Source organism: Cololabis saira, chromosome 15 (genome assembly GCF_033807715.1).
Source record: "Cololabis saira isolate AMF1-May2022 chromosome 15, fColSai1.1, whole genome shotgun sequence".
Classification (NCBI taxonomy): Eukaryota; Metazoa; Chordata; class Actinopteri; order Beloniformes; family Belonidae; genus Cololabis; species Cololabis saira.
In genome coordinates, this window is record NC_084601.1 from 15,087,392 (window position 1) to 15,100,983 (window position 13,592).

The 13,592-nt window shown below is 36.2% G+C and overlaps 1 protein-coding gene across 1 annotated transcript; it reads left to right on the forward strand.

Annotated features, from left to right (window-relative positions):
* The first annotated feature begins 1,348 nt into the window (after nt 1-1,348).
* Nucleotides 1,349-12,084, forward strand: LOC133461443 (deleted in azoospermia-like). Its single transcript, XM_061742356.1, has 9 exons — nt 1,349-1,360; nt 2,045-2,167; nt 3,448-3,539; nt 8,069-8,120; nt 8,204-8,270; nt 8,902-9,044; nt 9,414-9,494; nt 10,559-10,609; nt 12,014-12,084. Exons 1-9 carry the CDS (start codon nt 1,349-1,351, stop codon nt 12,056-12,058), a joined length of 666 nt encoding a protein of 221 aa, XP_061598340.1. The 3' UTR covers nt 12,059-12,084.
* Nucleotides 12,085-13,592: the final 1,508 nt, after the last annotated feature.

Here is a 13,592-nt window from a genome sequence, read left to right on the forward strand (position 1 = left end):
AATTAAAAAAACGAATCGCAACACTAAAGGCACTGACTATTTGTACTACGGAGTGACTATTTGCACCAGGGTACAGATAGCATGCCCCTGTTGACATATGAAAACAAATGCGTTGCCCATGCGCATGTGCACCACTCTAAAATTGGAGCCAGGCAAATGTCTGCTCTCACACTTTTGTATGAACAATTTTTGCTCTCATTTCATTGTAAGATATTTTGAAGACTATATCGAAAGTGGTGTGAATACCTGTCAATCACTGTTGAGCTGATGGATTTTTTTTTCTATAAATATTTTTTTTTTACTTTTTTTTTTCTAATAATACATGGGTGCAAATTTTTTTTCTTCCAACCTCTTAATTGATTTTACAAAAAAACAAGGCACATTATACATTCCAGAAGAACATTTGCATCAAAGAACACTGAGCGACCAATGAGTAAAACAAAACAAAGAAGATACAGAGCAAAAAAGAAAGAAAAGTAAAAAACAATAAAATAAAAACAAATAAAATAAAAATAAAATAAAAAAAATAAAAAACGCAAGTGATCAGTCAGAAATTAGGGTACAAAGATACTTATGAAGATGCTGGGCCTTTTGAATCATGCAAGATTTTAAATATTTTTTGTACTGAATTATTTTGTTTAGATATGCAATAAAGATTGGATTAATTTTCAAAAAGCGACATTTATGAATAAAAAATGTAACCAATATAATTAAATTATTGATTCCAACGTCTATTTTTTTGTCCTCCACTTGTAAACCAAATTTAATGCTTTCAAATGTAAGAATAGGAATGGTTTGATCATTATAGGTTATCCAGTATTGGAAAGCATCCCAAAAGGTCCTAGTTAGGCTACAAGAGAAAAAAAGATGCTCTAAGGTTTCGATGTCTGCGTTACAAAAAGTACAAATATTCAAATCTAAATTAAACCTTTTATGTAAAAAATCATTACATGGATAAACCTCATTCATTATTTTAAAATGAGCTTCTTTAGCCTTAGGTGGAAGTGGAAAGGAGAGGTAACTGGTTCTCAAAAAAACTAATAGTATAATGTTGAAACATATTTCCTCTTCAAAGGTGAAGAGAAAAAAACCAAAGTAAAATTAGTTCTCAAGAATGTATTATTGCATTATTTTCTATCTAAAAAAATACAACCATCTATAACTAAAGATACATGGTTGCAAATAGCATACATTGATATTGGTAGTAGGGTGTAAATAGCCTAAGCCAAAAACTTAGTGTGTGTTTCGTAATTTTCTTTACTAGATGAATTATTGTTGGGTAGTAAGTGTTCACACAAACCAAATTTACGACATAAAGTAGGCTAATATTTAAATATTTCCTATGTACATGTTGGAGCTGGTACCGTGACGTCACGGCGGGGGGCGGGGCTTCGGTGCAGCTTGTGACGGCTGCAGGAGAGCGGGTCCGCGGGTTGAGTGTTAGGACTAATTATTACTTTATTCTTTTAGAAATGGTAGGTTTTGTGTCACTGTGGTGTTTAAAAAACTGAACTTAGCCGTACGACCGTTGTTTATGGGGCACGAGGTGACTTAGTTGGACTAGGAGGCGAACTGGTGCGAAGTTAGAGATGCGGCAGGACTGGAGGGGAATGGCGCTTTAACCTCCTTGTGGTAAACAGTAGTTTGGTCCAGATATCAAAAACACGTGGTAAATTAACCTGCAACAGAGGTACTGACAAAATAGCGTTATAATTGTTGTTAATTGAAACGTTTGTAGCACCCAACCTTTTTTTTTTTAGGTTGGGCACATGTTGAAGGTTAAGTTTAGCTTTAGTTTGGGCTTATAATCAGAGTTTATATGTAAGGTATACTATTATATGATTGTATGTATTTCTAGAGGTGGTTTTACTACAAAATTTCAAACAAACTGCGGAATTTGCTCGACACGCGGCTCATTGTGGTAGAAACGGCTAGCTGGCTTCAGTTAACGATTGAAAAAAAAAACACGTTTTTGCTCATTTACCCATAATGCAACTCGAATTTTGAATGAATGCATGCATTAATCTACTTGTGTATCTGTTAGGACATCCACAAGCCCAGACACATCCACCAAACTGTTCCTTCCATGAAGTTATCAAACGGATACATTCTGCCTGAAGGCAAGATGAGGCTGAACGCAGTCTTTGTTGGTGGGATCGACAAAGAGGTCAGTTTGGCTCTGTTTACGTCTAAACTTGAAATTCATGCAAAATAAAAGGGATTTCAAACACACCTTTATAAAAAAAAAATATATATATATATATATATATATATATATATATATATATATATATATATGCATGTGTAGCAGCGTTTATATTGATCCATTTTTTTTCCAATGATGTCACCATTGGACCAAGTGATGTGGTGGTTCCACATTGAGATATATTTGGTACTTTACCCCATAGACATGTCTCCTCCTTCCATGGAGCTGCTGCGATACGTCAACGCCGCCGCCATATTGGATGTTCAAGACTGCGCTGTAAACTAATACAAGTAAATGGACTTATTTTCATAAAGCGCCTTTCTACAAAGAAATTTACATTTTACGTCTCGTTTATTCATTCACACACGCACTAATATACTTGGGAAACAGTTAGGCACCAAATATAATATATTTAATTTTCTCAGATGGCAAAAATAAGAACTTTATTGATCCCACATAGGAGTAATTCATGTTATATCAGTTATAGAGAACAAGGTAGTGCTGAAAAACAATATATATCCCCCCCACAAAAATAGAGAAACATAATTTCTCATCAACAAAACAAATTTAAAAATTTTCAAATAACAAAATAACATATTTGAACCATTTTTCAGACAATAAAATAACTGAAAAAATCGGAAAAATTGTTCAAATATGTTATTTTATTACTTGAAAAATTTTAAATATGTTTATGTAAAATATGCTTTGTTGATGAGAATATGTTTCTCTATTTTATTTTTGTGAAGGGGGATATATATTGTTTTTCGGCACTACCTTGTTCTCTATAGCTGATATAACATGAATTATTCATATGTGGGATCAATAAAGTTCCCTATTTTTGCCATCTGAGAAAATTAAATATATTATATTTGTTGCCTGTTTCCCAAGTATATTAGTGCGTGTGTGAATGAATAAATGAGACGTAAGACGTAAATTTCTTTGTAGAAAGGCGCTTTATGAAAATAAGTCCATTTACTTGTATAAGTTTACAGTGCAGTCTTGCCACATCCAATATGGCGGCGGCGTTGACGTATCGCAGCAGCGCTCGATGGGGCGTCTACGTATATATGTCTATGCTTTACCCAGCTTAATTAAAGGAAACATGGCTTCTTAAATGGAAATCTATTATTGGAGCTAAAAGTACATTTTCACCAATTGTATTTTGCATTTTTTCTTCAGAACAACATATTTAGAGACGGTGTTCATTCTTAGCATTTAAAATCATTTATTTTAATCTTTAGGTGGATGAAAATGAAATACGGGACATCTTTGCAAGATTTGGTGTAGTAAAAGAAGTAAAAATTATTACATACCATGGAGGGATCTGCAAAGGGTGAGTTGTCTGAAAAGAAACTTGAGTCTTCAGGGGTCTCTTTTGAAAAAGAGATCTTAAATCTCAAGATCCATCCTTACTTAAAAATGGTCACAGACAGGACAACATCTAACAATGATTTTATCATCCCGCTGGTCTCTAAAACCACATTTTATCAACAATACTTATATGGGAAATGTGGCAAGCACAAAAATGTTTGATTATTTGTAGAGGTGCACTGATTGCAATTTTCTTGGCTGATTCGGATTTTTCAGTGAGTGTGACCTGCTTCTGTGCGGGTTGTCATTTTTAAACCCTATCTGAAGCACATCCAGCTGTGTGGCTTTAGCGATAAACAGTGATCAACAACTGAAGTGGATAAAAATATATTTAATCAAAGTTTTTCAAAGACAAGAATGGATATTGTTTAAATAAATGTCATAACATTAGAGCTGCAACGACGCGTCGATGTCATCAATTACGTTCATCATGTAAATACGTCGACTTACATAGAGTTCGTCGCATGCTGCATGTACACAATGTGTTGTTTGAGTGTTAAGGCCCTGACACACCAAGCCGAAAATCGGCCGTCGGTGCGCGTCTGTCGGGCTAGTAAAAAAAGAAAACATGAAGCTTCACTTTATATTTAGACAAAACTACAAACTACAGACAAAACAAAGCTACAACTGTTAGATCATTTTTTTATATATATATATATATATATATATATATATATATATATATATATATATATATATATATTATCTCCAGTACTCGAGTTGTAAAAAAAAAAAAAAAAAAATCAGGGGGATGGTGGATTTTATCATATGAGGAAAGATAATTTGTGCTGATTACAAAATGATATAATATACTACAAATAATAGCAGTGACCAAAACACCTGCAGAAATACTGCAGAAATGATATAGCAGCAGTTAAATGCATCACTGGAAAAAACAACAATTTTCACCTGTTTCAGGTAGATTTTCACTTAAAATAAGTAGAAAAATCTGCATGTGGAACAAGATTTTTTTGCTTGTAATGAAAAGATAAATCTTGTCCCATTGGCAGATTTTCCTACTTATTTCAAATGAAAATTTACTTGAAACAGGTGAAAATTGTCAAATAAGTTATTTTTCTGGTGTTATTTTTCTCGTGATGACTAAATGTTGAAAAAGCAGTAAAACCACATTCATTGATGAAATGACATAAGGGATGGAAAGGGGGGATGACAGTTTTACAGGGGGGATGATTTTGACCGTTTTTATTTCAGGGGGGATGCCATCCCCCCTCATCTCGAGTACTGTGTGTGTGTGTGTGTGTGTATGTATGTGTATATATATATATATATATATATATATATATATATATATATATATATATATATGATTATTGTGCTACTGCACTGTTGGTACATCAAAGCTGTCACAATTTTAATAAATGTATTCAAATGAACATATCAGTCTGTTGAATTTCATTTTATTATTAACATTCAAAGTTCTTCTTCTCTCTGTCGAGTCACTCTCTGCAGCTCCTATTTCAGCTCCCAGACAAATTCTCTGTCAAAACACAGCAATGAAAAGTAGTTATTTCCTGAAAATACAACGAACTCCCGATTATATAACGTTGTCATAACACTTAAATCAGTTTTATTTACCTAGCCAGCACGCTAAGATAACTAACAGAAACCTAACATCCAATAAAGACCTAACTTAAATCCTTTCTGGGCAGCATTTTTGTTTGTGCACTTGTGTTTTCTCAATAAAGCTTTAGAAAAAAAGCGCTTCCCAGTGCTTCCGGTTTTCCCTTGTTTTTGAGTGAATACAGACTACCGCTGCCTGCTGGTATGGAAGGGAATTCCCTCTCACGCATGCGCAGAACGTACGTGCTAGTCAGGCCGTCGGGTGTCGTGTTTGCAGTGTGTTCAAAGAGCCGACACAGGCGACGAGAGCCGACACAGCAGTCGGCAGAGAGTGGGCGACTTCGGGTTGGTGTGTCAGGGCCTATAAAAGATGAGACTTGGTTTTAATCCATAATGACCTTGTGCTCAAATGTTAATGTATGAACGAACATCTTCCAGCAAAAGTTAGTTTAGTTAGTTTATAGTTTTCCACGTGATAATTTTCTGGCGAAATATAGCGATGATGCTAACAGCTTACCTGCTTCAAAGTGTTTCAGCCTATTTGACTCTTTTTTGAGAACTTAAAACTAACCAATATTGATTTTTATTAATGTCATGTTTGTGCTGTCTGTCAATATAACAGCTGGCAAATATACATCCCTCTTTGTGCTATCACCTGGTAAAGGATAATTTAAGATTAAAAAAGTAACATATTCAACGTCAATTGCGCAGTGATTACCGCTTGTGATGGAAAACCATTCAGACTTGCAACATCGGGCAGAATGTGTGTTGGAATTATGGACTTTCACACAAAGTGATGTCTTAAACACTGTTTGTACTTTTTGGGCTTTGAATAACTTATTTTAGATGCATGGAGATTGTTCTGAATAAACCAAATGATGCCCTGAGACACTTTTGCTTTGGTTTATGTATGAAATGTATTTTATTTTGTTTTCACAAGTAAAAACATTGTATTATATTATTTAATATTATTGCATTATTTGTTGGCATTTAACAGAAAGATGCATCAAAAGTGGAAAAAAAATCATCATGAGATTAATCTAAAAAAAATAAAATAATAATCGTTAGATTAATCTAAAAAATAATCTATAGACTAATCGACAAGGAAATATTCGTTAGTGGCAGGCCTACATAATGCGTGTTTTTAATCGACTCTGAATGTTGACTACTGTATATTATCATTTTGTACCACATCAGGTGAATTTATAAAATGTTTTTGCTCGACATCAATTCATCTCCATTTTTATTTATTTCTCAATTGAATTCCATATTAAAATATGCAACTTTCAGAAATAAACGTATTTAAATACTGATTTAGAATAACAGTTTTGGTCTCCATTACTAGATTTCACATCCAATAAGGCTCTACACTTCAGTTGAATTAATTTAAAGGGGACCTATTATGGTATCTAATACCCATTTTAAACAGGCCTTGAATGTCTTAAAAACAAGCTTTTGATTGTTTTTGCTAAATAAATGAGAAATTCAGCCTCTAAACTATGTCTTTATCTTCCCATTCTCTAACCTCCTTAATTATGTGGGATTCTGAGTGGGCGGGGCTATGATAATGAGGCTCTGTGCTGATTGGCTGCCTGAATGACGCGATACACCGCTACGAAAAAATGGCGGAAGCTCCGGCCGGCGGTGTTAGTTGTGGGCGGGTTTTCACGCATCGAAGGCCAACCTATGTAAATCGCTCCCGTTGTTACGTAACGACAGGAGCAGAATCTGCTCGTAGAAGCCACATCACACTGGACGGCTCATCCGGGCGGCTGTACAGACACTGCAGAATTTGGTTGCTTTCCTCCTTCTCCGAGTTGGCAGGCTGAGGGGAGACCACTTTATATATGTTAAAGCAAGAAAAAACTTATTTTTTTTCATAATAGGTCCCCTTTAAAAGCAATACATTTATTTACCGTATTTTCCGCACTGGAAGGCGCACTTAAAATCCTTAAGTTTTCTCAAAAACCGGCAGTGCGCCCTATAATCTGGTGCGCCTCATGTATTGCTTACTGACCTCAAACCAATTTTATGAGGGACGCTGCGCTCAAAAATAGTGCAGTTTTAGTGTGACTTTTGTAAGCAACGAAGCTGCTCCGCTTGATTGATGGTCGACTGTTTAGCTGACACATTAAAGTCGGTCCTTGGTTAGATACGGTTACAACGGCAGACAACCATAGATAACTAATTCTGTAGTGCTGGTTAGCAACCATCATCCAACATCTAGTCCTTGTTACCTTACTATAATTAGACGTCAAGCTATTGTTAGGTTTTTAGCGTAAACCCAATTTTCAAATCTATACCATAATCCAATTATAATCAAATGTTGGAATACAACGTTGTTCCAACCTCACACTAACTTCACGTGTCCCTTACTGCTGGCAACGATGAACCAATCAGAGAACAGGACGTAGTACGGCGCTTACCTCCGCAACTTTTTATTTGTGGATTCGTGGAAGACGAATGATTTAAAATGTGAGAGTATTTTTCTGTTTTAGTTACAGCTGAACAATATTCTGAGTTATTGTGAATGAGTTGAATAAAGTTCGCCTTACCTGACTGTTTTGTTTCACTTTATATATGTTTTATCATGTGCCTTAAAATATGGTGTGCCATATGAAAATAGACGCGCTCATTGATATTGTGCCTTATAATACGGTGCGCCTAATAGTCCGCAAAATAGGGTATATTATGGGGCAAAATGTTTTGCTTCGTAGATGCCTGCTGTATTTTGAACTTGCCTTTGTCTATGTCTCCCCCCTTGGGATTATCTTCCGCTTCTGCCTTGCTCTCATTGGCTGTAGCTTATTGACTGCTCCAGATATTTTTTCAAGCATTTAGTACTTTTGTTGTTTGTTGTTGGAATTGCATCAACATGTTTCTGCATTCTGAGTTTTTATGTGTTTTCAGTTATGGGTTTGTGTACTTCAATGAAGATATCGACATTCAGTCAATCATTGAGGTGAGTGAATGTTTGTGTGGTTAGTTTGGTCCTACGTCAACAACTAGAACTAATACTTAATAATTATTTTTTGTCCCCTGCAGGAGCGGATCATTTTCAAGGGCCGGAAACTCAAGTTGGGCCCTGCTATCACGAAAGAAAGGATCTCTCGTATGTATTTTTTCTCCCTTCAATGAAAATGCTATCACTTTACCTATTCTGTTTTTTTTTTGGTTCGTTTACATTTCCCATTAGAATGCATATCCACACTTGTGATCTATATTCCCACCTCTCTTTATGAATGAACACTGTGCTGCTCTTGTTTTTCTGCTCACAAACATCCTACTCTAGCCTCTCTCCAAGTTCTTATTTCATTCTGGACACACCATCTCAACTTCAAACATCCTTTGCTTTTATTTGTTTTGAAATTATGCTCTGTAGACAGAATACTAGACCTAATGGTGCATTGTTGCTACAATTTCATGGCTGTATTTCAACTTTTAAATTGAGGGCTATTGCACTGATGCAACTGAGGTTAGTTGTCTTTTTTGGGGAGAAAAGAAAAAAAGAATTGTAGCATTTTAACCAGCATTTGGATAAGGGGTGAGAGGTAGACAGGCATGTACATATGTGGCTGAATTGAACCACTAACAGGAACAACTATGAGTCAGTGGTGCCTGCAAGAATAAAAAAGGCATAAACCTTTGTTATTGGTTCATGGGAAATATAGACATACCTTAATGTTAGGTGTCAATGTTTTTTAACTTTTTTTTAAAACTTTTTTTTCTTCTTCACCATTCAGGCTCCATGCCGTCGCGTCTGGTTGGAGGACAGGCTCCTTGGATGAGTCCCACCCAGTACTATTACTGTACTTGCTGTTCACCCATGGGAGGAGGAGTGATGCAGTCTACACCCATTTACAGTGGAGGCAGCCCCTATAATCAGGTATATCTCACACATGAGAGAGCTGTAAGGAATATCACACTGGTTGGGGTGTAAACTATATTAAAAATGAAGTTTTCAGAGAAGGTAAATATATTATGTGGCCTTTGGTATTAACAACGGTCACAAAAACTTTTATTGTAACCAAAAATGGTTACAGGGTTGATTGTATTCTTCAGCGTACTTTTCAGTTTGGTAGACATTTGGAGGGAAAAGAAAGACAACTCAATGTCATTGATGATATTCAAGTCAGCTTTTTTTCAGGAGCTTAAGTGACAGAAACAGTCACTTATTGTAATTTCTTTCAGTGTGTTTTATGATCCGTTTGAACACTGGCGTCACTTCTTCTGTCCTCCCTGGTTCTGTTTGCAGCCGTATTCCTACAACAACTTTGGAGGAGCCGTGTTTCCACAGACCCCGATGAGCTACCCACAGAATCCCTACACCTACCAGGTACACAAACACACATTTAGTTTCCTGGGCACAGCCATGCAGGTGCAGCATGTACAGTCATGTGAGGAAGAAAGATCCCCAGCATCACTTCTAAGATAAAACAGACATTATTAAGAAATATCAAGTTCATGGGAGTCTTTAAAATTAACAGCAGCACAAAATGCTTCTTAGTTTTTGTCAGGTACATCACTGAGAAATGTAGTTTCTTCCAAAAGTGTAGGAGTTGGTCTTAACTGAATATCCTTTATTCAGTTTTTGCATAATTAAGTACACTATTACTAAAATACAAATTAAGCGGGCAAGCAGCAGTCAGGTGCTGCTAATCAATTACACTTGGTTAACTGGTTATCAGGAAGTGTTGGTACCTCCTATAAAAGCAGGATATTTGACTGCCCTTTGGGCATTTTGTGTTAACAGATGGGAAAAGCCATGAGCAACGATCTTTGAAAAACAATTCTCGTTGCTCATCAATCTGGTGTTGGTGTTAGTCCACAAGTGGAAACCTGTCCATTCCTGATTGCAGGTCTTTCCATGGGGAGGATGCAAATGTGTTTATAGATAAAGGTGTTAAAAAAAGCTGAGTTGAAGTCCAGATAAAAACCCGACTGAAGTGTGTGAATAAACAACATTTGAAACCTGATAGGAACTGGAAGATTTTATTAGATCCTGATACAATAAACCTAGAGTCAGTTGCCTTTCAGCTAGAAGGTTGCTGGATCAATCCCCAGACCTGTCATGTGCAAACCCTGCATTGTCTCAGTTGTCCCAGCCTCTGAAGGATCACAAGCCAGTGTTCTCGCACCACCAGTCCCAAGCCCAGTTTAATGTTGAGGATTGTGTCAGAAAGGACATACAACATTAAAAAAAAAGACAAAAAAAACAAACCCAATGCTAAATCAATACAAAGACCATGAGTCGCTGTGGCATAAGTTAGATAAAAGGCTTAAGTCTGGTTTAAGAAGGCTTGCATACTTTCAACCATAGATGCATGTTCCTGTAGATGCAAGTTTGAGTTTCTTTGTTGGCATCTGTGTGACAGCACCCTTCCTTTCTCCCACGTACAGTACACCACCCCTCCCTGGACCGCAGACCAGAGGACGCGACCTGTCAGTCAGGTGATTCTGCATTTAAGAGAAATAGAAAATGTGGTTAAGCAACACAAAACATGTCTTTTAAGGACTATTCGTTAGGGGTGTAACAATATATCGTGCCACGAAATTTCGCGATACAAAAGTCACGAAACGTGTCGTGGAGGTGACAAACTGACTGTATTGCGATATTGGGTTATTAATATTAATCTATTGTGTTCACTAGAAACGCGCATCCAAGCACGCGTGCCGACCGCACCTCGACCCGCGGACCAAAATCTTACTCCGCTCAGAAGAAACTAGTACCATTTTGCGGTCCGGTTTTGAGCTCTGAACTTTTACTTATGTAAGGCTGGTGTAGAGTTAAGCCTTACCTTATTAAATTAAACCTTTTTCGGGTCGTGAGTAGGATAAACACGGGGAAAACTTCTTCAGAGTTGGAGTGTACTTTAATGTCCGCTCAACAGTGTAGGATTTCAGAACATCAACACAGCACCTAGTGCCGTACTGTGGCGTATCACTCCGCCCAATCTAAAACAGACTAATCACTACAGATAAACTGACTAGTGTAATTATAGTCCCTAATTTACATCAGAATATAAAGAATATATTTATAAAATAATGAACCCTGAATTACCAAAATAACCTTCTTAACAAAAATAAATCTCCTCTTACACTTATAAGGTGAGCATGAATCAATCTTTTTTATGATGTAAAATTGTATGTATTTATTTACTTTTATATATTTGTTTAATTTTAGTAGTTACATTTCTGGAAAAGAAAAAAGTCAAATCATACATGAGAGAAATGATTCAGTTTGTGGCAAAATATTTTTATTGTATGAAACTGAAGATTCATAATGCAAACCTGACATTTACTTTTAGTTCAGTTTGTGGAAAATCGTTGGCCTGGCTTTCTCTTTAAAACTTAAACAGTTATAAAGCGTTACAAACTGTAACAATAGGGCAAACGTACAGTATTGTTTTGTATTTTGTGTCTTTCAAATAAAATACCTTTTTTTCCAGTCATATGCTCCTCATTCAAGGTTGTTAAAAAATACTGCTATAATATCGTATCGTGACCTCAGTATCGTACCGTATCGGGAGATTAGTGTATCGTTACACCCCTACTATTCGTCAATACTGATTATTTTCTTGCTTTTTGAAACTGCTCCCTTCCCTTTCAATTCCCTCAAACTGCAATACTTGAAGGTTCCAGTAGATGGTGGTATCGAGCCTGTGTTGACTTCCAGTACAGTACAATATGTGAATAAACACTGAACAAGCTTGAACTGAGCAGTGTTGATTTTTCCTTACTTTTGCTGTGTTTTTCCATTTTAAAATCATAGTTTAAGGCACCTGTTGTTGTTTGATGTGTATCTTTTGGGAATGTTTTCACCATACTGGTAGTGACATTACATGCTGCTTTCAGAACTTCGTGGACTGTGGAGTTCAGACGTTGCTGACTGTCATGTAGTCCACAGCTGCCGAGTCTCCAAACAGGTAAATAACATTAAATAACATCTTAGTGCTCGTCTGCTTCAACCATCTCTTTCAAATGATTACCTATTCATGGGTTATCTGTCTCTAAACTGGTCTTCTATTCCTCCCTGAACAAAATTAAGAGCCAGCCTCACCTGGAACAATAACTAAGACAATATGAGCTCCCACACTGCTGTAAACGGGGATGAAACAGGCACTGGAAACTCCAGCTGTATTACAATGTTTAACACAGCCAAAAGATTATGGATTATCTACTACTTGATTTCAATAGCCGTTGGAGAATTAATTGCAGAATACTTGACATATACAGATGATGTTAACACTTTCATCTTGGCTGCCAAATAACAGGACATTAGTAGGTAAATAGCAAACTTTGCAGACCTCAATCAATACCACAGACTCTGTGTGAATGTATCACAGATTTTTGACACTTTTTAATGTAATTCAAAGGCTTAAGGTTTTGATTAAACATTTTAGAAAATTGAAGTATTAGTCCATATCCACAGAGGAACTGTTTTTTTCTTACACTATCTACTGACATGCTGAAATTACATACTCTGATTACTATCTATATATATATATATATATATATATATATATATATATATATATATATAGATGTCTCAGAAACTGATCCAAACAATACTGGTATCATCCATCCCATTCATAGTTTAGCTGCTATTCACCAGAATAATACTCAGAATAATATGTTTATAGTTTCTGTTCTTACTTTGGATGGTCCATTAGTCCAATTCCTGCCTTCAGTGTACCATCTTGTCAAAACAAGTACTATTGATCCTCTGTGTGTTAGTTCGTATGTCACCAAGATTTGTGAAATGATTTCAGTTGTAATGGATGTGCATTTGAAAAAGAGAAATGGTTTATTTGCTTATGAAGTTATTTGTTCTCTTCTCAGAAACAGGTCTCGTTGGCTTCCAAGTCCAGATGCAGACAAGATGACTCCTTGATATTCCTGGTGTTTGGAAGCAGCCAAACTCCTCCGACTGCTGCCAGAATGCCCGTGTCTTCCCTTCGTAGCCTCAGATTTGTGAGAGCCATTTTAACAAACGCAATCTTGTCTCAGCACCTTATCAGTTTTAGCCATTTCTGGTTTCAAATGTGCAGTCGAGGACATTAAAAGCATCAATTTTATTCAACATCTGTTAATATTTTGCAAGTAAAAAAAGACTGAAAATTAAGGATTTATATATATATGTAAGGTGCTTTATCACATCTTTGTTCACTGCACAGTTTATCGTTCACTGTACATGTTACCTTGTTGTGGGTTTTAAGCTAATTGCAACCGTTCTTGCACAAAGGAGTTTATGGACATTTCACAAGTGCACTTGATTTGTCTGTTTTATTTTAAAAGGGGCTTGGTGTGATTGGAAATTCACATTGATGCATAGTGTGTGTGTCACAGATTTGTTTTTTCTTTATTTTCTTTACCACCTCGTGTGTAGCTTTATATGGACATTAACCTTGTGCAGATGTAATTAATTTGAGAG

What these genes read in the sequence shown, in the direction of transcription:
- LOC133461443 (XM_061742356.1), top strand. An exon ending in CACGAAAGAAAGGATCTCTC is followed by an intron (nt 8,271 to 8,901) that starts GTATGTATTTTT and finishes TTCACCATTCAG; the next exon opens with GCTCCATGCCGTCGCGTCTG. An exon ending in GAGGCAGCCCCTATAATCAG is followed by an intron (nt 9,045 to 9,413) that starts GTATATCTCACA and finishes TTCTGTTTGCAG; the next exon opens with CCGTATTCCTACAACAACTT.